The sequence below is a fragment of the Eptatretus burgeri genome, chromosome 8, assembly GCF_056783735.1.
Source record: "Eptatretus burgeri isolate ZD-2024b chromosome 8, Ebu_testis_v1, whole genome shotgun sequence".
NCBI classification, from domain to species: Eukaryota; Metazoa; Chordata; class Myxini; order Myxiniformes; family Myxinidae; genus Eptatretus; species Eptatretus burgeri.
Genome location: NC_140968.1, coordinates 106,393,831 through 106,416,458, shown reverse-complemented (window position 1 = coordinate 106,416,458; position 22,628 = coordinate 106,393,831). Strand labels below are relative to the sequence as shown.

General features: G+C 27.6%; 1 protein-coding gene across 5 annotated transcripts in view; it reads left to right on the top strand.

Annotated features, from left to right (window-relative positions):
- The window catches only part of LOC147022490 (beta-galactosidase-like), a 124,294-nt gene that overhangs the window by 52,798 nt on the left and 48,868 nt on the right, over positions 1–22,628 (top strand). For all 5 annotated transcript variants that reach the window (XM_085893436.1, XM_085893437.1, XM_085893435.1 and 2 more), the window contains 2 exons: positions 275–396; positions 3,937–3,977. In XM_085893436.1, the coding sequence (XP_085749562.1) occupies positions 275–396; positions 3,937–3,977 (163 nt within the window). The remainder of the gene's footprint in view (positions 1–274; positions 397–3,936; positions 3,978–22,628) is intronic.

Below are 22,628 nucleotides of genomic sequence, written 5' to 3'. Positions count from 1 at the left end.
TCCATCTCTCGTTCCAATTATTTCACCGCTTGCCCCCAACTGTACTTTTCCGATCGCTCTCCCAAACTCAACTGTTTGCTCTCTTCCTGTATCCCTTCACGGATCCACGCTTCATCCACCCCCTCTCCATCACTCAATTCACTCCTGAGTTAGTCAATGCTGCCACTCTCACTCCACAAACATTGAGCAATGTCTGTCATTTGTGATTGTCTGGAACAAGAAGTGCAAGCTCACTTCGAAGCCCCTCTTACACTGTTGCCTATTCCGTTCCCAGGTGAACTCTGAATTCTACACGGGTTGGCTCGATTACTGGGGACACAAACACTCCACAAAGGCCTCGTCGATGATTGCTCATGCGTTGGACACAATACTCTCCACCGGAGCCAGTGTAAACATGTGTGTTCATCACCCTTCTTCAGGCATTTCTCATGAATTATCCACAAACCTTGAAATAACCCCAAAATTATTTAACATTTTCTCGTCATTCTTAGCTTGTTACCCCGTTATGCGAAGAAAAAAGCAAGGTTAAGCAATTGGTTCATTTCTGTCTGTCTGTCTGTCTGTCTGTCTCTCTGTCTGTCCCATCTATAAACGTCAGTTTATGATCGAGGAACAACTTATTTCAATTGAATGTTATATTTCGAAAATTAATCGGAAAACGAACCTGCCGTTTAACAGTACTTTGGCTCTCAATTTGTCCCGACCACACATGCGCCGAGAGGAGTGAGATAATATTTTCACTCCGTCTGTCGGCCTGGCAGTCAAACAAAATTGAGAATCATTCCAAACAGGAAATTTACTGTTTTCAAGGACGACATAATGGACACATACAACAGGCACGAAGAACTCTTGTAACGGGTTAAATAAGGTGGTGTAAAACATGCTGCCGTAATGGCGGTTAAACATCCGAAAATATTTTTCTACAACTTCTGAAATCATTATTTTATTTTCAATTGAATTATATACTTGAACGTTGCAGAGCACAAATCGGCTTTTTTGCACTTTCCAAACACTTACGTTTAGCAGTACTTGGACAAAATATTACGGCATTTTACATCATGTCGACCAATCAAATTTTCTACTTATAGATCCCGCCCATGTCCTTGTTTCTCAAGACGGCGTGGGGTAATGTGTTCTATGAACTCTCACGTTACCTCTGCCACCGAAGGTGGCCGGGTGTACACTGGTGTATGAAACGTGTCGACACGGGGTGTACGCTGGTGTATGCCAGCGTGCTTCAGCGTGCTCTTAACGTATACAAAACTTACCCATAACGTATTCGACGTGTGCCAGTGTTTTAGACAAATTTTTCATACGTCGGCATACACTGGCTAAATCGTCAAGGTGTGACAGCGGCTTCGCTAGTGGGCCCGTTGGTCCATTGTACCAAATTTTCTTTGGCCTTCACAGCCTTGTAGCATAGCTGCCTGCCGTACTGCATGAGCATTAGCTTGCCTTTTCACCAAGCCCAGATGTGCTTGGGCCAGGGCAGAGATTATACGTTCGTTTTTATTCTTGCCAAATTATGTTTGTTGTTAATGTAATTCGTATTAATTTATATATACTTTGTTACAATGCTATTAATTTTGTTGTTCGTTTTGTAATTAGAATGCTATGCCATGGACAGACCTATTAAAAGCTGCTCAAGATACACCTTCACACGGCATGCGTTTAAAACATGGGAATTCTTCTGGGTTCTTTGTGGTTAATTAGCCAAATCAACTCAGGAGACCATGACGATCATTATGTTGTATCAACTCCACATCAGAACGCTCCAGATAAACTCCACAAAGAACATGACACACACACACACACACACACACACACACACACACACACACACACACACACACACACACACACACACACACACACACACACACACACACACACCTCATCCATTTAATAGTACATACGTGTTTCATTTTGTAATGTACATGGAAGGTTTTCTAAAAATATAGATACAAAATTCCCGCTTGATTTGAACCACCCTCGTATTGTATGTGATGCACATACCGTGTATGAGCTGTAGTACAGCATTGTCTGCCTCCTCCAAATCTAAGTCTAATAACACGAGCAAGCACTGCAGGCTTTCTTTACCGGAAGTACTTTTCTGCTCTCACAAATCCTAACGTATGTACAATTAAACCTTACATGATAGGTTACCACTCACCTGAGATTATGCCTTGCATGAGGTTGCACCTTATGTGATACAACACTGCACATGAGGCTTGCATGAGGTTATATGCCTTACATGAGATTATTCCTCACAAGAGGTTACGCATTACATGGGATTAGGCATGAGACAAGTCTGGTGTTGGCTTAGTGGCTAAGGTGACTGGCTTGGCATATTACGGTCCTGAGTTTGAGCCCCGTTGGCTGCTGAATTAACACCAGGTGGGGTTGACTCAGCTTGTCATCCTTCCAAGGTCAGCAAAATGAGTACCAGTGGCCTGGTAGAGGGGCACAACATCAGCGGCACATCCGTGCTTCCAAGAAATGATAGCTTCCCCGGGAGCCAAGTTGCCATACACAAGAACAGAACTCATTACATAGGGTTGTGCCTGACATGAGGTTACGCCTTACAAGACACCTCTACATGACATAATGCCTCATATTGCGTGTGTATTGTTATACCTTACATGAGCCTTGCTTGATATGCATTACATGAGATTATACCTTGCATGAGTTTTACACGAGGTTACACCTTACATGAGGTTATTCCTTAGATAAGGCGCAGAGTTAAAGAGTGTGGAGTCTATTTCAATTTGATGGCACATATCGTGAATAAGAAGAAGTAAAACAAGCACATTGTGAGAAACAAATTTGTCACATTCTCTTCAATTAGATACGTACATAGTTATAACATTAAAACATTGCAATAAAGTTAAAATGTTACCCCTCTCCAATCTGAAAAACAACAGGATGACAGTTTATAGCTTGGTCAGGATTCGAACCCAAGCTAGACAGCTCTGATGTGGAGTGTGTATACCTCTAGGATATCCTATCAGACCTTTGTAGTCAAGTTATTTATTACTTCCACCACTGAAGGTGAACGTGGTTATGTTTTCAAACCTTTCTGTCTCTTTGTTATTTGCAAAATTGAAGATTTTTTAAGTATATTGGTTAGTCGATTTTGTCTGTCTGTCTGTCTGTCTGTCTGTCTGTCTGTCTGTCAGACAGTCGCCTGCAGGTCACAATTTTAAACCAAACTTCACAAAACTTCACCACATGGTAGAGTTTGTCATAAGGAAGAAGCCGATTGAGGTTTAAAGGTCAAAATGTCAACATAGGCCAAAGGTGAACAACTAAGGTGGTATTTCTAAATTCCTCCCTTTTCATCTGAGTGACTTGAAATTTGAAGAGGATTTAGATTTCAGGTCATTGAATTCAACCAGTCAATTACTTTTGGAGTCCACATTGGCCAAAAGGTCAAAATAGGCTGATTTTCTAAAATTGTCAATTTTCATCTGATTCACTTGAAATTTGAAGAGGATTTGTAGATTTGGTCATTGAATTCAACCACCAATTATTTTTGAGGTCAAATTTGTTTTATGGATTTTGCAACTATCATGCTCTGCATGACATCTTCTTTGTCTGTTTGTTTGTTTGTGTGCAGGATATCTCTAAAAGTTGTGGACTGATTCGGATGAAACTTGGTGAACATATTGGGCATGTTACAAGGAAGAATTGATTCGAGTTTGGTGAAGATCCAAACCTGGACGTGGATATAATAATTATTTAATTCTTAAATTGATTCTTCACCATTGAGAGATCAGGCCAAAAACGATATATAGCATGATATTTCAATATTGTATTGGGCCACATATGTTCTCGTGGATCAGGCATTACGTGGTGGAGGTATGCACTCCATTGAGTGCCCTTCGAGTTTACCTTGTTATGAGAGACAAAGCAATCATTTTTTTCTCTTTTCAGGTACATGTTTGAAGGAGGAACAAACTTTGGTTACTGGAGTGGTAAGTCCATTCGTGTTGAACAAAGAGATTTCTTTTTCTGCATTTCATATTTATTTGATAGTTTGTAATGCAAAATGTTTCAAGAGACAGCCTGCTAATATATTTGTGTACAAAAGAAGTGTGAGTGTGTTGTTATATTTGTATGTATTGTTATTTGTGTGTGTATTGATATGTTTGGGTGTATTGTCATTTTTTCCTGTGTTGTTCTATTTGTGTGTGTATTGTTATATTTGTGCCTTTATATGTGCATTTTCATTGTTATATTTGTGTGTATGTATTGTTGTGTTTGTGTTTTACATTTTTGAATGTTGTGTTGCTATATTTTTGTGTATCGATATATGTTTAGTATTGTATTTATGTGTATTGGTGTATTTTTGTGTATTGATATATATTTTTGTGTATTGCTATATTTTTATGTGTATTGGTGTATTTTTGTGTATTGCTATGTTTTTATGTGTATTGGTGTATTTTTGTGTATTGATATATTTTTATGTGTATTTTTTTGTATTGATATATTTTTAATGTGTATTGGTGTATTTTTGTGTATTGCTATATTTTTAAGTGTATTGGTATATATTTTTATGTGTATTGGTGTATTTTTTTGAATTGCGATATTGTTATGTGTGTTGGTGTGTTTTTCTGTATTGATATATATATATATATTTATGTGTATTGTTATATTTTTTTTGTGTAGTGGTGTATTTTTGTGTATTGCTATATTTTTTTGTGTATTTTTGTGTATTGCTATTTTTATGTGTATTGGAGTATTTTTGTGTGTTAATATATTTTTAATGTGTTTTGGTGTATTTTTGTGTATTGATATATTTTTTCGTGTATTTTTGTGTATTGCTATATTTTTATGTGTATTAGTGTATTTTTGTGGATTGCTATTTTTCTGTGTGTATTGCTATATTTTTTTGTGTATTGCTATATTTTTATGTGTATTGGTGTATTTTTGTGTTTTGCTATATTTTTGTGTGTTCGTGTATTTTTGTGCATTGTTATATTTTTATGTTTATTGGTGTGTTTTTCTTTATTGCTGTATTTTTATGTGTATTGATATATTTTTATGTGTATTGGTGTATTTTTGTTTATTGCGATATTTTTATGTGTATTGGTGTATTTTTGTGTGTTGGTATATTTTTATGTGTATTTTTGTGTATTGCTATATTTTTATGTGTATTGGTGTATTTTTGTGTATTGCTATATTTTTATGTGGATTGGAGTATTTTTGTGTATTGATATATTGTTAATGTGTTTTGGTGTATTTTTGTGTATTGATATATTTTACGTGTATTTTTGTGTATTGCTATATTTTTATGTGTATTGGTGTGTATTTTTGTGTATTGCTATATTTTTTTGTGTATTGCCATATTTTTGTGTATTATATTGCTATATTTTTATGTGTATTGGTGTATTTTTGTGTATTATATTGCTATATTTTTATGTGTATTTTTGTGTATTGCTATATTTTTGTGTATTGCTATATTTTTATGTGTATTGGTGTATTTTTGTGTATTGATATATATTTTTGTGTATTGCTATATTTTTATGTGTATTGTTGTATTTTTGTGTATTGCTATGTTTTTATGTGTTTCGGTGTATTTTTGTGTATTGATATATTTTTATGTGTATTTTTGTGTATTGCTATATTTTTATGTGTATTGGTGTATTTTGGTGTATTGCAATATTTTTATGTGTATTGGTATATATTTTTGTGTGTTGGTATATTTTTTAGTGTATTTTTGTTTATTGCTATATTTTTATGTGTATTGGTGTATTTTTGTGTATTGCTATATTTTTATGTGTATTGGTGTATTTTTGTGTATTGCTATATTTTTTATGTGTATTGGTGTATTGATATATTTTTAATGTGTATTGGTGTATTTTTGTGTATTGCTATATTTTTATGTGTATTTTTGTGTATTGCTATATTTTTATGTGTATTGGGATATATTTTTATGTGTATTGGTGTATTTTTGTGTATTGCTATATTTTTATGTGTATTGGAGTATTTTTGTGTATTGATTTATTGTGAATGTGTTTTGGTGTATTTTTGTGTATTGACATATTTTTACGTGTATTTTTGTGTATTGCTATATTTTTATGTGTATTGGTGTATTTTTGTGGATTGCTATTTTTTTTGTGTATTGCTATATTTTTTTGTGTATTGGTGTATTTTGTGTATTGCTATATTTTTATGTGTATTTTTGTGTGTTGGTGTATTTTTGTGAATTGCTATATTTTTATGTGTATTGGTGTATTTTTGTGTATTGATATATATATATATATATATATATTTATGTGTATTTTTGTGTATTGCTATATTTTTTGTGTAGTGGTGTATTTTTGTGTATTGCTATATTTTTTGTGTGCTGGTGTATTTTTGTGTATTGATGTATTTTTGTGTATTGCTATATTTTTATGTGTATTGGTGTATTTTTGTGTATTGATATATTTTTACGTGAATGAGTGTATTTTTGTGTATTGCTATATGTTTTTTTGCATTGGTGTATTTTTGTGTATTGTTATATTTTTTTTTGTGTATTGCTATATTTTTATGTGTATTGCTGTATTTTTATGTGTATTGGTGTATTTTGTGTATTGCTATATTTTTATGTGTATTGGTGTATTTTTGTGTTTTGCTATATTTTTTTTGTGTGTTGGTGTATTTTTGTGTATTGACATATTTTTTGTGTATTGCTGTATTTTTGTGTGTTGATATATTTTTATATGTCTTTTTGTGTATTGCTATATTTTTATGTGTATTGGTGTATTTTTGTGTATTGCTATATTTTTGTGTATTGGTGTATTTTTGTGTTTTGCGATATTTTTATGTGTATTGGTGTATTTTTGTGTATTGACATATTTTTGTGTATTTTTGTGTGTTGCAATATTTTTATGTGTATTGGTGTGTTTTTGTGTATTGATATATATTTTATGTCTGTTGGTGTATTTTTGTTTATTGCGATATTTTTATGTGTATTGGTATATTTTCATGTGTATTTTTGTGTATTGCTATATTTTTATGTGTATTGGTGTATTTTTGTGTATTGCTATATTTTTAAGTGTATTGGTATATTTTTGTGTATTGCTATATTTTATGTGTATTGGTGTATTTTTGTTTATTGACATGTTTTTATGTGTATTGGTGTATTTTTGTGTATTGATATATTTTTATGTGTATTGGTGTATTTTTGTGTATTGATATATTTTTGTGTGTTGCTTTATTTTTTTTTTGTGCATTGGTGTTTTTTGTGTCTTGCTATATTTTTATGTGTGTTGGTGTATTTTTGGGTATTGCTTTCTTTTTATGTGTATTGGTGTATTTTTGTGTGTTGATGTATATTTTTGTGTATTGGTGTATTTTTGTGTATTGCTATATTTTTATGTGTATTGGTGTATTTTTGTGTATTGATATATTTTATGTGTATTGCTATATTTTTATGTGTATTGCTGTATTTTTGTGTCTTGCTTTATTTTTATGTGTATTGGTGTATTTTTGTGTATTGATATATTTTTGTGTGTATTGCTATATTTTTCTGTGTATTGGTGTATTTTTGTGTATTGATATATTTTTAATGTGTATTGGTGTATTTTTGTGTGTTGATATATTTTTAATGTGTATTGGTGTATTTTTGTGTATTGCTATATTTTCATGTGTATTGGTATGTATTTTTATGTGTATTGGTGTATTTTTGTGTGTTGATATATTTTTATGTTTATTGGTGTATTTTTGTGTATTGCTATATTTTTATGTGTGTTGGTGTATTTTTATGTCTTGCTATATTTTTATGTGTATTGGTGTATTTTTGTGTATTGCTATTTTTTTTAATGCGTATTGGTGTATTTTTGTGTATTGTTATCTTTTTATGTGTATTTTTGTGTATTGCTATATTTCTGGTGTTGTGGTGTATTTTTGTGTATTGCTATATTTTTGTGAATTGCTATATTTTTCTGGGTATTGGTGTATTTTTGTGTATTGATATATTTTTTGTGTGGTCGTGTATTTTTGTGTATTGCTATATTTTTACGTGTATTGGCATATTTTTTGTGTATTGCTCTATTTTTATGTGTATTGGAGTATTTTTGTGTTTTGATATATTTTTAATGTGATTTGTTTTTTTTTCTGTATTGATATATTTTTACGTGAATGAGTGTATTTTTGTGTATTGCTATATTTTTTTTGTGCATTGGTGTATTTTTGTGTATTGCTATATTTTATGTGTATTTGTGTGTTGCTATATTTTTATGTGTATTGGTGTATTTTTGTGTATTGATATATTTTTACGTGAATGAGTGTATTTTTGTGTATTGTTATATTTTTATGTGTATTGGTATATTTTTGTGCATTGCTATATTTTTATGTGTTGGTGTATTTTTGTGTATTGATATATTTTTAATGTGTATTGGTGTATTTTTGTGTATTGCTATATTTTCATGTGTATTGGTATGTATTTTTATGTGTATTGGTGTATTTTTGTGTGTTGATATATTTTTATGTTTATTGGTGTATTTTTGTGTATTGCTATATTTTATGTGTATTGGTGTATTTTTGTGTATTGATATATTTTTTAATGTGTATTGGTGTATTTTTGTGTATTGCTAAATTTTTATCTGTATTTTTGTGTATTGCTATATTTTTATGTGTATTGGGATATATTTTTATGTGTATTGTTGTATTTTTGTGTGTTGCTATATTTTTATGTGTATTGGAGTATTTTTGTGTATTGATATATTGTGAATGTGTTTTGATGTATTTTTGTGTATTGATGTATTTTTACGTGTATTTTTGTGTATTGCTATATTTTTATGTGTATTGGTGTATTTTTGTGTATTGCTATTTTTTGTGTATTGGTGTATTTTTGTGTATTGCTATTTTTTGTGTATTGGTGTATTTTTGTGTGTTGTTATATTTTTATGTGTATTGGTGTATTTTTGTGTATTGCTATATTTTTATGTGTATTGGTGTATTTTTGTGTATTGCTATATTTTTTATGTGTATTGGTGTATTGATATATTTTTAATGTGTATTGGTGTATTTTTGTGTATTGCTATATTTTTATGTGTATTTTTGTGTATTGCTATATTTTTATGTGTATTGGGATATATTTTTATGTGTATTGGTGTATTTTTGTGTATTGCTATATTTTTATGTGTATTGGAGTATTTTTGTGTATTGATATATTGTGAATGTGTTTTGGTGTATTTTTGTGTATTGACATATTTTTACGTGTATTTTTGTGTATTGCTATATTTTTATGTGTATTGGTGTATTTTTGTGGATTGCTATTTTTTTTGTGTATTGCTATTTTTTTGTGTATTGGTGTATTTTGTGTATTGCTATATTTTTATGTGTATTTTTGTGTGTTGGTGTATTTTTGTGAATTGCTATATTTTTATGTGTATTGGTGTATTTTTGTGTATTGATATATATATATATATATATATATATATATATATATATATATATATATATATATATATATATCTTTATGTGTATTTTTGTGTATTGCTATATTTTTTGTGTGCTGGTGTATTTTTGTGTATTGATGTATTTTTGTGTATTGCTATATTTTTATGTGTATTGGTGTATTTTTGTGTATTGATATATTTTTACGTGAATGAGTGTATTTTTGTGTATTACTATATTTTTTTTTGCATTGGTGTATTTTTGTGTATTGTTATATTTTTTTTGTGTATTGCTATATTTTTATGTGTATTGCTATATTTTTATGTGTATTGGTGTATTTTGTGTATTGCTATATTTTTGTGTGTATTGGTGTATTTTTGTGTTTTGCTATATTTTTTTGCGTGTTGGTGAATTTTTGTGTATTGACATATTTTTTGTGTCTTTTTGTGTATTGCTATATTTTTATCTGTATTTTTGTGTATTTCTATATTTTTATGTGTATTGGGATATATTTTTATGTGTATTGTTGTATTTTTGTGTGTTGCTATATTTTTATGTGTATTGGAGTATTTTTGTGTATTGATATATTGTGAATGTGTTTTGATGTATTTTTGTGTATTGATGTATTTTTACGTGTATTTTTGTGTATTGCTATATTTTTATGTGTATTGGTGTATTTTTGTGTATTGCTATTTTTTGTGTATTGGTGTATTTTTGTGTATTGCTATTTTTTTGTGTATTGGTCTATTTTTGTGTGTTGTTATATTTTTATGTGTATTGGTGTATTTTTGTGTATTGCTATATTTTTAATGTGTATTGGTGTATTTTTGTGTATTGCTATATTTTCATGTGTATTTTTGTGTATTGCTATATTTTTATGTTTATTGGGATATATTTTATGTGTATTGGTGTACTTTTGTGTATTGCTATATTTTTATGTGTATTGGAGTATTTTTGTGTGTTGATATATTGTGAATGTGTTTTGGTGTATTTTTGTGTATTGACATATTTTTACGTGTATTTTTGTGTATTGCTATATTTTTATGTGTATTGGTGTATTTTTGTGGATTGCTATTTTTTTGTGTATTGCTATTTTTTGTGTATTGGTGTATTTTGTGTATTGCTATATTTTTATGTGTATTTTTGTGTGTTGGTGTATTTTTGTGAATTGCTATATTTTTATGTGTATTGCTGTATTTTTGTGTATTGATATATATATATATTTATGTGTGTTTTTGTGTATTGCTATATTTTTTGTGTGCTGGTGTATTTTTGTGTATTGGTGTATTTTTGTGCATTGCTATATTTTTATGTGTATTGGTATATTTTTGTGTATTGCTATATTTTATGTGTATTGGTGTATTTTTGTTTATTGACATGTTTTTATGTGTATTGGTGTATTTTTGTGTATTGATATATTTTTATGTGTATTGGTGTATTTTTGTGTATTGATATATTTTTGTGTGTTGCTTTATTTTTTTTTTGTGCATTGGTGTTTTTTGTGTTTTGCTATATTTTTATGTGTGTTGGTGTATTTTTGGGTATTGTTTTCTTTTTATGTGTATTGATGTATTTTTGTGTGTTGATGTATTTTTTATGTGTATTGCTATATTTTTGTGTATTGGTGTATTTTTGTGTATTGCTATATTTTTATGTGTATTGGTGTATTTTTGTGTATTGATATATTTTATGTGTATTGCTATATTTTTATGTGTATTGCTGTATTTTTGTGTCTTGCTTTATTTTTATGTGTATTGGTGTATTTTTGTGTATTGATATATTTTTCTGTGTATTGCTGTATTTTTGTGTGTATTGCTATATTTTTCTGTGTATTGGTGTATTTTTGTGTATTGATATATTTTTAATGTGTATTGGTGTATTTTTGTGTGTTGATATATTTTTAATGTGTATTGGTGTATTTTTGTGTATTGCTATATTTTCATGTGTATTGGTATGTATTTTTATGTGTATTGGTGTATTTTTGTGTGTTGATATATTTTTATGTTTATTGTTGTATTTTTGTGTATTGTTATATTTTTATGTCTGTTGGTGTATTTTTATTTTTTGCTATATTTTTATGTGTATTGGTGTATTTTTGTTTATTGCTATTTTTTTAATCCGTATTGTTGTATTTTTGTCTATTGTTATCTTTTTATGTGTATTTTTGTGTATTGCTATATTTCTGGTGTTGTGGTGTATTTTTGTGTATTGCTATATTTTTGTGAATTGCTATATTTTTCTGGGTATTGGTGTATTTTTGTGTATTGATATATTTTTTGTGTGGTGGTGTATTTTTGTGTATTGCTATATTTTTGTGCATTGGTGTATTTTTGTTTTGCTATATTTTCTGGTTTATTTTTGTGTATTGCTCTATTTTTACGTGTATTGGCATATTTTTTGTTATTGCTCTATTTTTATGTGTATTGGAGTATTTTTGTGTTTTGATATATTTTTAATGTGATTTGTTTTTTTTTCTGTATTGATATATTTTTACGTGAATGAGTGTATTTTTGTGTATTGCTATATTTTTTTTGTGCATTGGTGTATTTTTGTGTATTGCTATATTTTATGTGTATTTGTGTGTTGCTATATTTTTATGTGTATTGGTGTATTTTTGTGTATTGATATATTTTTACGTGAATGAGTGTATTTTTGTGTATTGCTATATTTTTTGTGCATTGGTGTATTTTTGTGTATTGTTATATTTTTATGTGTATTGGTATATTTTTGTGCATTGCTATATTTTTATGTGTTGGTGTATTTTTGTGTATTGATATATTTTTAATGTGTATTGGTGTATTTTTGTGTATTGCTATATTTTCATGTGTATTGGTATGTATTTTTATGTGTATTGGTGTATTTTTGTGTGTTGATATATTTTTATGTTTATTGGTGTATTTTTGTGTATTGCTATATTTTTATGTGTATTGGTGTATTTTTGTGTATTGATATATTTTTTAATGTGTATTGGTATATTTTTGTGTATTGCTAAATTTTTATCTGTATTTTTGTGTATTGCTATATTTTTATGTGTATTGGGATATATTTTTATGTGTATTGTTGTATTTTTGTGTGTTGCTATATTTTTATGTGTATTGGAGTATTTTTGTGTATTGATATATTGTGAATGTGTTTTGATGTATTTTTGTGTATTGATGTATTTTTACGTGTATTTTTGTTTATTGCTATATTTTTATGTGTATTGGTGTATTTTTGTGTATTGCTATTTTTTGTGTATTGGTGTATTTTTGTGTATTGCTATTTTTTTGTGTATTGGTGTATTTTTGTGTGTTGTTATATTTTTATGTGTATTGGTGTATTTTTGTGTATTGCTATATTTTTATGTGTATTGGTGTATTTTTGTGTATTGATATATTTTTACGTGAATGAGTGTATTTTTGTGTATTGCTATATTTTTTTTTGCATTGGTGTATTTTTGTGTATTGTTATATTTTTTTTGTGTATTGCTATATTTTTATGTGTATTGCTATATTTTTATGTGTATTGGTGTATTTTGTGTATTGCTATATTTTTGTGTGTATTGGTGTATTTTTGTGTTTTGCTATATTTTTTTTGTGTGTTGGTGTATTTTTGTGTATTGACATATTTTTTGTGTATTGCTGTATTTTTGTGTGTTGATATATTTTTTATGTCTTTTTGTGTATTGCTATATTTTTATCTGTATTTTTGTGTATTGCTATATTTTTATGTGTATTGGGATATATTTTTATGTGTATTGTTGTATTTTTGTGTGTTGCTATATTTTTATGTGTATTGGAGTATTTTTGTGTATTGATATATTGTGAATGTGTTTTGATGTATTTTTGTGTATTGATGTATTTTTACGTGTATTTTTGTGTATTGCTATATTTTTATGTGTATTGGTGTATTTTTGTGTATTGCTATTTTTTGTGTATTGGTGTATTTTTGTGTATTGCTATTTTTTGTGTATTGGTGTATTTTTGTGTGTTGTTATATTTTTATGTGTATTGGTGTATTTTTGTGTATTGCTATATTTTTAATGTGTATTGGTGTATTTTTGTGTATTGCTATATTTTTTATGTGTATTGGTGTATTGATATATTTTTAATGTGTATTGGTGTATTTTTGTGTATTGCTATATTTTTATGTGTATTGGGATATATTTTATGTGTATTGGTGTACTTTTGTGTATTGCTATATTTTTATGTGTATTGGAGTATTTTTGTGTGTTGATATATTGTGAATGTGTTTTGGTGTATTTTTGTGTATTGACATATTTTTGTGTATTGCTATATTTTTATGTGTATTGGTGTATTTTTGTGGATTGCTATTTTTTTTTGTGTATTGCTATATTTTTTTGTGTATTGGTGTATTTTGTGTATTGCTATATTTTTATGTGTATTTTTGTGTGTTGGTGTATTTTTGTGAATTGCTATATTTTTATGTGTATTGGTGTATTTTTGTGTATTGATATATATATTTATGTGTATTTTTGTGTATTGCTATATTTTTTGTGTGCTGGTGTATTTTTGTGTATTGATGTATTTTTGTGTATTGCTATATTTTTTTGTGTATTGGTGTATTTTTGTGTATTGATATATTTTTACGTGAATGAGTGTATTTTTGTGTATTGCTATATTTTTTTTTGCATTGGTGTATTTTTGTGTATTGTTATATTTTTTTGTGTATTGCTATATTTTTATGTGTATTGCTATATTTTTATGTGTATTGGTGTATTTTGTGTATTGCTATATTTTTATGTGTATTGGTGTATTTTTGTGTTTTGCTATATTTTTTTGTGTGTTGGTGTATTTTTGTGTATTGACATATTTTTTTGTGTATTGGTGTATTTTTGTGTGTTGATATATTTTTATGTGTCTTTTTGTGTATTGCTATATTTTTATGTGTATTGGTGTATTTTTGTGTATTGCTATATTTTTGTGTATTGGTGTATTTTTGTGTTTTATATATTTTTATGTGTATTGGTGTATTTTTGTGTATTGACATATTTTTGTGTATTTTTGTGTGTTGCAATATTTTTATGTGTGTTGGTGTGTTTTTGTGTATTGATATATATTTTATGTCTGTTGGTGTATTTTTGTTTATTGGTATATTTTCATCTGTATTTTTGTGTATTGCTATATTTTTATGTGTATTGGTGTATTTTTGTGTATTGCTATATTTTTAAGTGTATTGGTATATTTTTGTGTATTGCTATATTTTATGTGTATTGGTGTATTTTTGTTTATTGACATGTTTTTATGTGTATTGGTGTATTTTTGTGTATTGATATATTTTTGTGTGTATTGGTGTATTTTTGTGTATTGATATATTTTTGTGTGTTGCTTTATTTTTTTTTGTGCATTGGTGTTTTTTGTGTCTTGCTATATTTTTATGTGTGTTGGTGTATTTTTGGGTATTGCTTTCTTTTTATGTGTATTGGTGTATTTTTGTGTGTTGATGTATTTTTTATGTGTATTGCTATATTTTTGTGTATTGGTGTATTTTTGTGTATTGCTATATTTTTATGTGTATTGGTGTATTTTTGTGTATTGATATATTTTTGTGTATTGCTATATTTTTATGTGTATTGCTGTATTTTTGTGTCTTGCTTTATTTTTATGCGTATTCGTGTATTTTTGTGTATTGATATATTTTTCTGTGTATTGCTGTATTTTTGTGTGTATTGCTATATTTTTCTGTGTATTGGTGTATTTTTGTGTATTGATATATTTTTAATGTGTATTGGTGTATTTTTGTGTATTGATATATTTTTAATGTGTATTGGTGTATTTTTGTGTATTGCTATATTTTCATGTGTATTGGTATGTATTTTTATGTGTATTGGTGTATTTTTGTGTGTTGATATATTTTTATGTTTATTGGTGTATTTTTGTATATTGCTATATTTTTATGTCTTGCTATATTTTTATGTGTATTGGTGTATTTTTGTGTATTGCTATTTTTTTAATGCGTATTGGTGTATTTTTGTGTATTGTTATCTTTTTATGTGTATTTTTGTGTATTGCTATATTTCTGGTGTTGTGGTGTATTTTTGTGTATTGCTATATTTTTGTGAATTGCTATATTTTTCTGGGTATTGGTGTATTTTTGTGTATTGATATATTTTTTGTGTGGTGGTGTATTTTTGTGTATTGCTATATTTTTGTGCATTGGTGTATTTTTGTGTTTTGCTATATTTTCTGGTTTATTTTTGTGTATTGCTCTATTTTTATGTGTATTGGCATATATTTTTATGTGTATTGCTCTATTTTTATGTGTATTGGCATATATTTTTATGTGTATTGGTGTATTTTTGTGTATTGCTATATTTTTATGTGTTTCGGTGTATTTTTGTGTATTGCTATATTTTTATGTGTTTCGGTGTATTTTTGTGTATTGTTATATTTTTCATGTGTATTGGTGTATTTTTGTGTATTGATATATTTTTATGTTTATTGGTGTGTTTTTGTGTATTGCTATATTTTTATGTGTATTGGTGTATTTTTGTGTATTGATATATTTTTATCTCTATTTTTGTGTATATATATATTTTTAATGTGTGTTGCTTTATTTTTATGTGTATTGGTGTATTTTTGTGTCTTGCTGTATTTTTATGTGTATTGGTGTATTTTTGTGTATTGATATATTTTTATGTGTATTTTTGTGTGTTGCTATTTTTTTACGTGTATTGGTGTATTTTTGTGTATTGCTATATTTTTATGTGTATTGGTATATATTTTTATGTGTATTGGTGTATTTTTGTGTATTGCTATATTTTTGTGTATTGGTGTATTTTTGTGGATTGCTATATTTTTATGTGTATTGGTGTATTTTTGTGTATTGCGATATTTTTATGTGTGTTGGTGTATTTTTGTGTATTGATATATTTTTATGTGTATTTTTGTGTATTGCTATATTTTTATGTGTGTTTTTGTGTATTGTTATATTTTATGTGTATTGGTGTATTTTTGTGTATTGATATATTTTTACATGAATGAGTGTATTTTTGTGTATTGCTATATTTTTTTTTGCATTGGTGTATTTTTGTGTATTGTTATATTTTTTTTGTGTATTGCTATATTTTTATGTGTATTGCTATATTTTTATGTGTATTGGTGTATTTTGTGTATTGCTATATTTTTGTGTGTATTGGTGTATTTTTGTGTTTTGCTATATTTTTTTTGTGTGTTGGTGTATTTTTGTGTATTGCTATATTTTTATGTGTATTGGGATATATTTTTATGTGTATTGTTGTATTTTTGTGTGTTGCTATATTTTTATGTGTATTGGAGTATTTTTGTGTATTGATATATTGTGAATGTGTTTTGATGTATTTTTGTGTATTGATGTATTTTTACGTGTATTTTTGTGTATTGCTATATTTTTATGTGTATTGGTGTATTTTTGTGTATTGCTATTTTTTGTGTATTGCTATTTTTTTGTGGATTGGTGTATTTTTGTGTGTTGTTATATTTTTATGTGTATTGGTGTATTTTTGTGTATTGCTATATTTTTAATGTGTATTGGTGTATTTTTGTGTATTGCTATATTTTTAATGTGTATTGGTGTATTGATATATTTTTAATGTGTATTGGTGTATTTTTGTGTATTGCTATATTTTTATGTGTATTTTTGTGTATTGCTATATTTTTATGTGTATTGGCATATATTTTTATGTGTATTGGTGTATTTTTGTGTAGTGCTATATTTTTATGTGTATTGGAGTATTTTTGTGTATTGATATATTGTGAATGTGTTTTGACATATTTTTACGGGTATTTTTGTGTATTGCTATATTTTTATGGGTATTGGTGGATTTTTGTGGATTGCTATTTTTTTGTGTATTGCTATATTTTTTTGTGTATTGGTGCATTTTGTGTATTGCTATATTTTTATGTGTATTTTTGTGTGTTGGTGTATTTTTGTGAATTGCTATATTTTTATGTGTATTTTTGTGTGTTGGTGTATTTTTGTGAATTGCTATATTTTTATGTGTATTGGTGTATTTTTTTGTATTGATATATATATATATTTATATATATATATATATATATATATATATATATATATATATATATATATATATTTATGTGTATTTTTGTGTATTGCTATATTTTTTTGCATTGGTGTATTTTTGTGTGTTGTTATATTTTTTTGTGTATTGCTATATTTTTATGTGTATTGCTATATTTTTATGTGTATTGGTGTATTTTGTGTATTGCTATATTTTTATGTATATTGGTGTATTTTTGTGTTTTGCTATATTTTTTTGTGTGTTGGTGTATTTTTGTGTATTGACATATTTTTTGTGTATTGCTGTATTTTTGTGTGTTGATATATTTTTATGTGTCTTTTTGTGTATTGCTATATTTTTATGTGTATTGGTGTATTTTTGTGTATTGCGATATTTTTGTGTACTGGTGTATTTTGGTGTATTGCTATATTTTTATGTGTGTTGGTATATATTTTTATGTGTATTGGTGTAATTTTGTGTTGCTATATTTTTGTGTATTGGTATATATTTTTATGTGTATTGGTGTATTTTTGTGTGTTGCTCTATTTTTATGTGTATTGGTGTATTTTTGTGTATTGATGTATTTTTATGTGTATTGGTGTATTTTTGTGCATTGCTATATTTTTGTGTGTATTGCTATATTTTTATGTCTATTGGTGTATTTCTGTGTATTGCTACATTTTTATGTGTATTAGTGTATTTGTGTGTATTGCCATATCTTTCTGTGTATTGGTGTATTTTTGTGTATTGCTATATTTTTAAGTGTATTGGTATATATTTTTATGTGTATTGGTGTATTTTTGTGAATTGCGATGTTGTTATGTGTATTGGTGTATTTTTGTGTATTGCTATATTTTTTGGTGTATTTTTGTGTATTGCTATTTTTATGTGTATTGGAGTATTTTTGTGTATTAATATATTTTTAATGTGTTTTGGTGTATTTTTGTGTGTTGATATATTTTTGTGTATTGCTATATTTTTATGTGTATTGTTGTATTTTTGTGTCTTGCTTTATTTTTATGCGTATTGGTGTATTTTTGTGTATTGATATATTTTTCTGTGTATTGCTGTATTTTTGTGTGTATTGCTATATTTTTCTGTGTATTGGTGTATTTTTGTGTATTGATATATTTTTAATGTGTATTGGTGTATTTTTGTGTATTGATATATTTTTAATGTGTATTGGTGTATTTTTGTGTATTGCTATATTTTCATGTGTAATGGTATGTATTTTTATGTGTATTGGTGTATTTTTGTGTGTTGATATATTTTTATGTTTATTGGTGTATTTTTGTGTATTGCTATATTTTTATGTGTATTGCTGTATTTTTGTGTCTTGCTTTATTTTTATGCGTATTGGTGTATTTTTGTGTATTGATATATTTTTCTGTGTATTGCTGTATTTTTGTGTGTATTGCTATATTTTTCTGTGTATTGGTGTATTTTTGTGTATTGATATATTTTTAATGTGTATTGGTGTATTTTTGTGTATTGATATAAGTAGGGTAAGAATACTGATTCTGGCTCACTTTTCCCCATGTAAATGAATGGGGGATTTTCAGCGATTTATATTTTTTTTCCCTAAAAATAAACCCCCCTTTTTATCCCAAGGTATATTTATTTGTCTCCCCTTTTAACCTGGAGGTTGAACCTCATTGAATTGAACACCTGGGGGTTGAACAGCTCACTCATTGAACTTATAAAGATTTGTTCATTCTCAAATTCCTTCAATAGTTTAATTTTCTTTGCACAATAATCCCCATCTAAAATATTGACAAACAAAACATTTGAATCTTTATATTTTTTAAGATACCCCATTTGTGCCATTACGAAATGATAAACTTCTCTTAATGCTCTCATCTGGCCACCTCCTGAGCCACATATCATTTTGAGATTATAGTAAATTGTTTTTTCATTGTTCAATTGATAACCATCAAAGTTTTCAGTCCATTCAAGGATATTCATTTTTTTCTTTACATCCTCTAACTTACTAGTTTTTAAATTAATTCGCTTATTTGTTTTATTTACCTTTGTTTTAGTTATTTTTTCAATAAGACTTATTTGATATTTTTCACATTCATTATGTTTTCCATTTATATACCAAGACTGAGATTTTCTCCACTCTTTAGTTTGATTAATACTTGGTTTAACCATTTATATATTGTGAAAAACGCGGCGGTAGCCCTTAAAAACCCTAACCCATCTTCCCATCGTTAAAACATAATCTATTTTATACACTCTATCATACAATATCCATATGGAACACAATCTATTCCATTATCTAAAATAAATCTCTTATCATCAAAGGCTCCTAATGCCTTTTTATTTACTTCTTCACTATATATGTTATGTTTATAACTTCTTATTGTATTCATTTTCCTATATTCTTCTTTCTTATTCATCAAACAATTATAATAATTTCTAAAAGTTATTGATTTCTTTATTACATATTTCTTTATTCCCTTTAACCTCTTATCAATCTGTTCACCATACTTATAAGCATATGCCTTTGCTCTCAATCCAATAAACTCACTCATTACTTTTCCACCCAACTCATCCTTAAACTTACCAATAACCTTTTCATTCTTTTTGGAAAATAACTCACTCTTCTTGCTGAAATTACTTGTATCATATACTCCAATATTTTTCTTCATATCTTCATAAACATCATCAGTTTTTATATCTAGGATAAAACTATCAGTATCCATATACAACAATGAAACATTTTCACCATACTCTTTCTTTAAGTCATTATACAAATAATCATACATCAATATCTTTGATAAATCAAGAACTGCTGTTCCAATATAAATTGGTTTATCCATTACAATACTTTCCTTTTTCATATGAATTGCAGAAAAGTTCTCTGAAAAAACCTCTTCTCTCTCAAAACTTGGTTTATTTATCAATCTCGAAGCTTCTTTCCAAGATGTTGCGAATCTAATGTTTTGCCTGTTTCTAACATTTTCCATAGTCTTTCCAAATACAGCATTATTCATTAATTTATAAAAGTCCCCTTCAAATTTTACTTTTGTATTTGCTCTCATATCTGTATTGAATTGAATATACTTTTTCACCCAAGGACTTTGTTTAAATTTTAAAACTCTATGAATTTTAGCTACTCTCAATCCTTCTCTCAAAAACTGTTTTAAGCTTCTCTAATGCAAAACATATCCCTCTTTATCATAGAATGTTGTTAATAACTTTTCTGTTGATTTACCTTTAATATTAAAACTTTTATGATAATCACTTAACCATTCTTTCTTTGGAGTTTCTTTCTCACATGCAAAAGGAAGATCTTTATGCTTATTATGAAGATCACTCGGGTACCTCAAATCAACTTCAAAATAATAACCTTCTTCTTCGTCATTCAATTCCTCTTGAGAATAAATAACAATATTCATCAAAGCCTTTTCATAATCCTTTTCTTCCACCCACTCTAATTTACCATAAGGCAGAGATTGAGACATTGCCCATCCATACAAATTATTAGCATCAAGATACATCAAATAATTACTATCTTTTTCACTATCATAATTTGGAAGATATTTATTATTTGCTTTAGCATATCTTTTTGAACATACTTGTGATATTCCACCTCTCTTGGACTTCTCAATCATCAAAAGCATATCCACATCACTGATTAAATCTATATCTTGTTTTGTCATTTTCAACATTGCACTCCAAGCTAAACCAGGAGCTGTGAAATAGTGGGCAGGATCTAATCCATAACAATTTTTATTATGACAGAGTGATCTAAAAGCCTCAAACACATCAGCTAACAATAAAACATCTGTTTTTAGATATAAATCATGATATTCTCCAAGGTTCTTTATCTTAAATATTTTCCATATTTCTTGTGCGTGTTTATATTCCTTATCACTTATCTCTTCTTCATAAAGGTTATTATAGAAACTTTCTTTTGAAGGAAGTTGTGTTTCTTTAAATCTCATAAATGAATCCATATAATCATAAGGATAAATTCCCTTACTTGTAAGAATTTTCTCTTTACTTTGAATTTCATTCCTTGTTTGAATTTCCTCTCTCGTAAGAATTCCTTCTTTAATCAGAATTTCATCTTAAATCTGAATTTCCTCTTTAGTTCGAATTTTCTTTATAATTAGAATTTCATCTTCAGTTAGAATTTCCTCTTTACTTTGAATTCTCTCTTTAATCTGAATTTCCTCTTTAGTGAGAATTTCCTCTTTTGGAAAGAATGAATTAAGATTTGGAAAAGAGTCCGTGGAGCTTAGATTTGATGCGAGGTAGGCTAGTGGTGTTCCCATAAACTTGTAAGAATCTAAAAACCTAATACGAGTTAAAGGTTTTGTGAATATCATTTTTGAAAATGAAATATACTTTTGACTTGTGTTTGTTATAGCAGAAATATTCCCTGGTGTTTTTGAAAGTTCATTTATAAATAGATGTGTATCATAGTTGGCGCTGTTGTGAAGAAAGACTGGAATAAAAGAAGGTAATTTATAATTAAGATTACAACAGGAATGAGCGGGACCTCTATATTTACCAGTAAGATGACAATGGTCTCTAACTTTAGACTCCTTAATTTCCCCCTCACAAATATGACAGATATTGTTCATTCTAAATTCTAATTTTTCTTCTTTGGTTAATTTCATCGGTTCATTTGTTTCTTTCATTAATTTAGTGAGTCTTATACAATCCTTTTCTAATCGTTTTACAAACTCTTGTGAAGCATTTTTTCCACGATAATGTTCAAGTTTGTTATACTTTTCTCCAACAGATGATTTGATATAATAACAGAAACCACAAGGAATATGTTTTTGATATTTATTTGTATATGGTTCTTTTGGATTAGGAGAAGCAGTATTTATCTTTTTAAGGATACATTCAAAATCAGCGTATATCACAAATGGGTGCATGATAGATTTATTATAATCTTCAAAATAAATCTTTTCACCAGGTTTAGGCATTGTAATTACAGCTGATTTATGATTACTACAATATTTTGAATGTTGTTCTAATCGTTCTTTTGTATGAAATGAATTAAGACATCGCTGACAAGGATATATTTTGTTTGCTGTTCTGAATACCTGAGAAGAGATTAATCTTGATAAATTATTGATGTATGTGTAATGTGAATTCTTTCCAACACTAAAATATAAAAGATCAATGTGTGTTTCTTCATTTTTATAGTTGTTTGAAATTTTTAATATTTGAACTTTGTTTGTATCCGTTAATCCATATACATTAATAGAAAGAT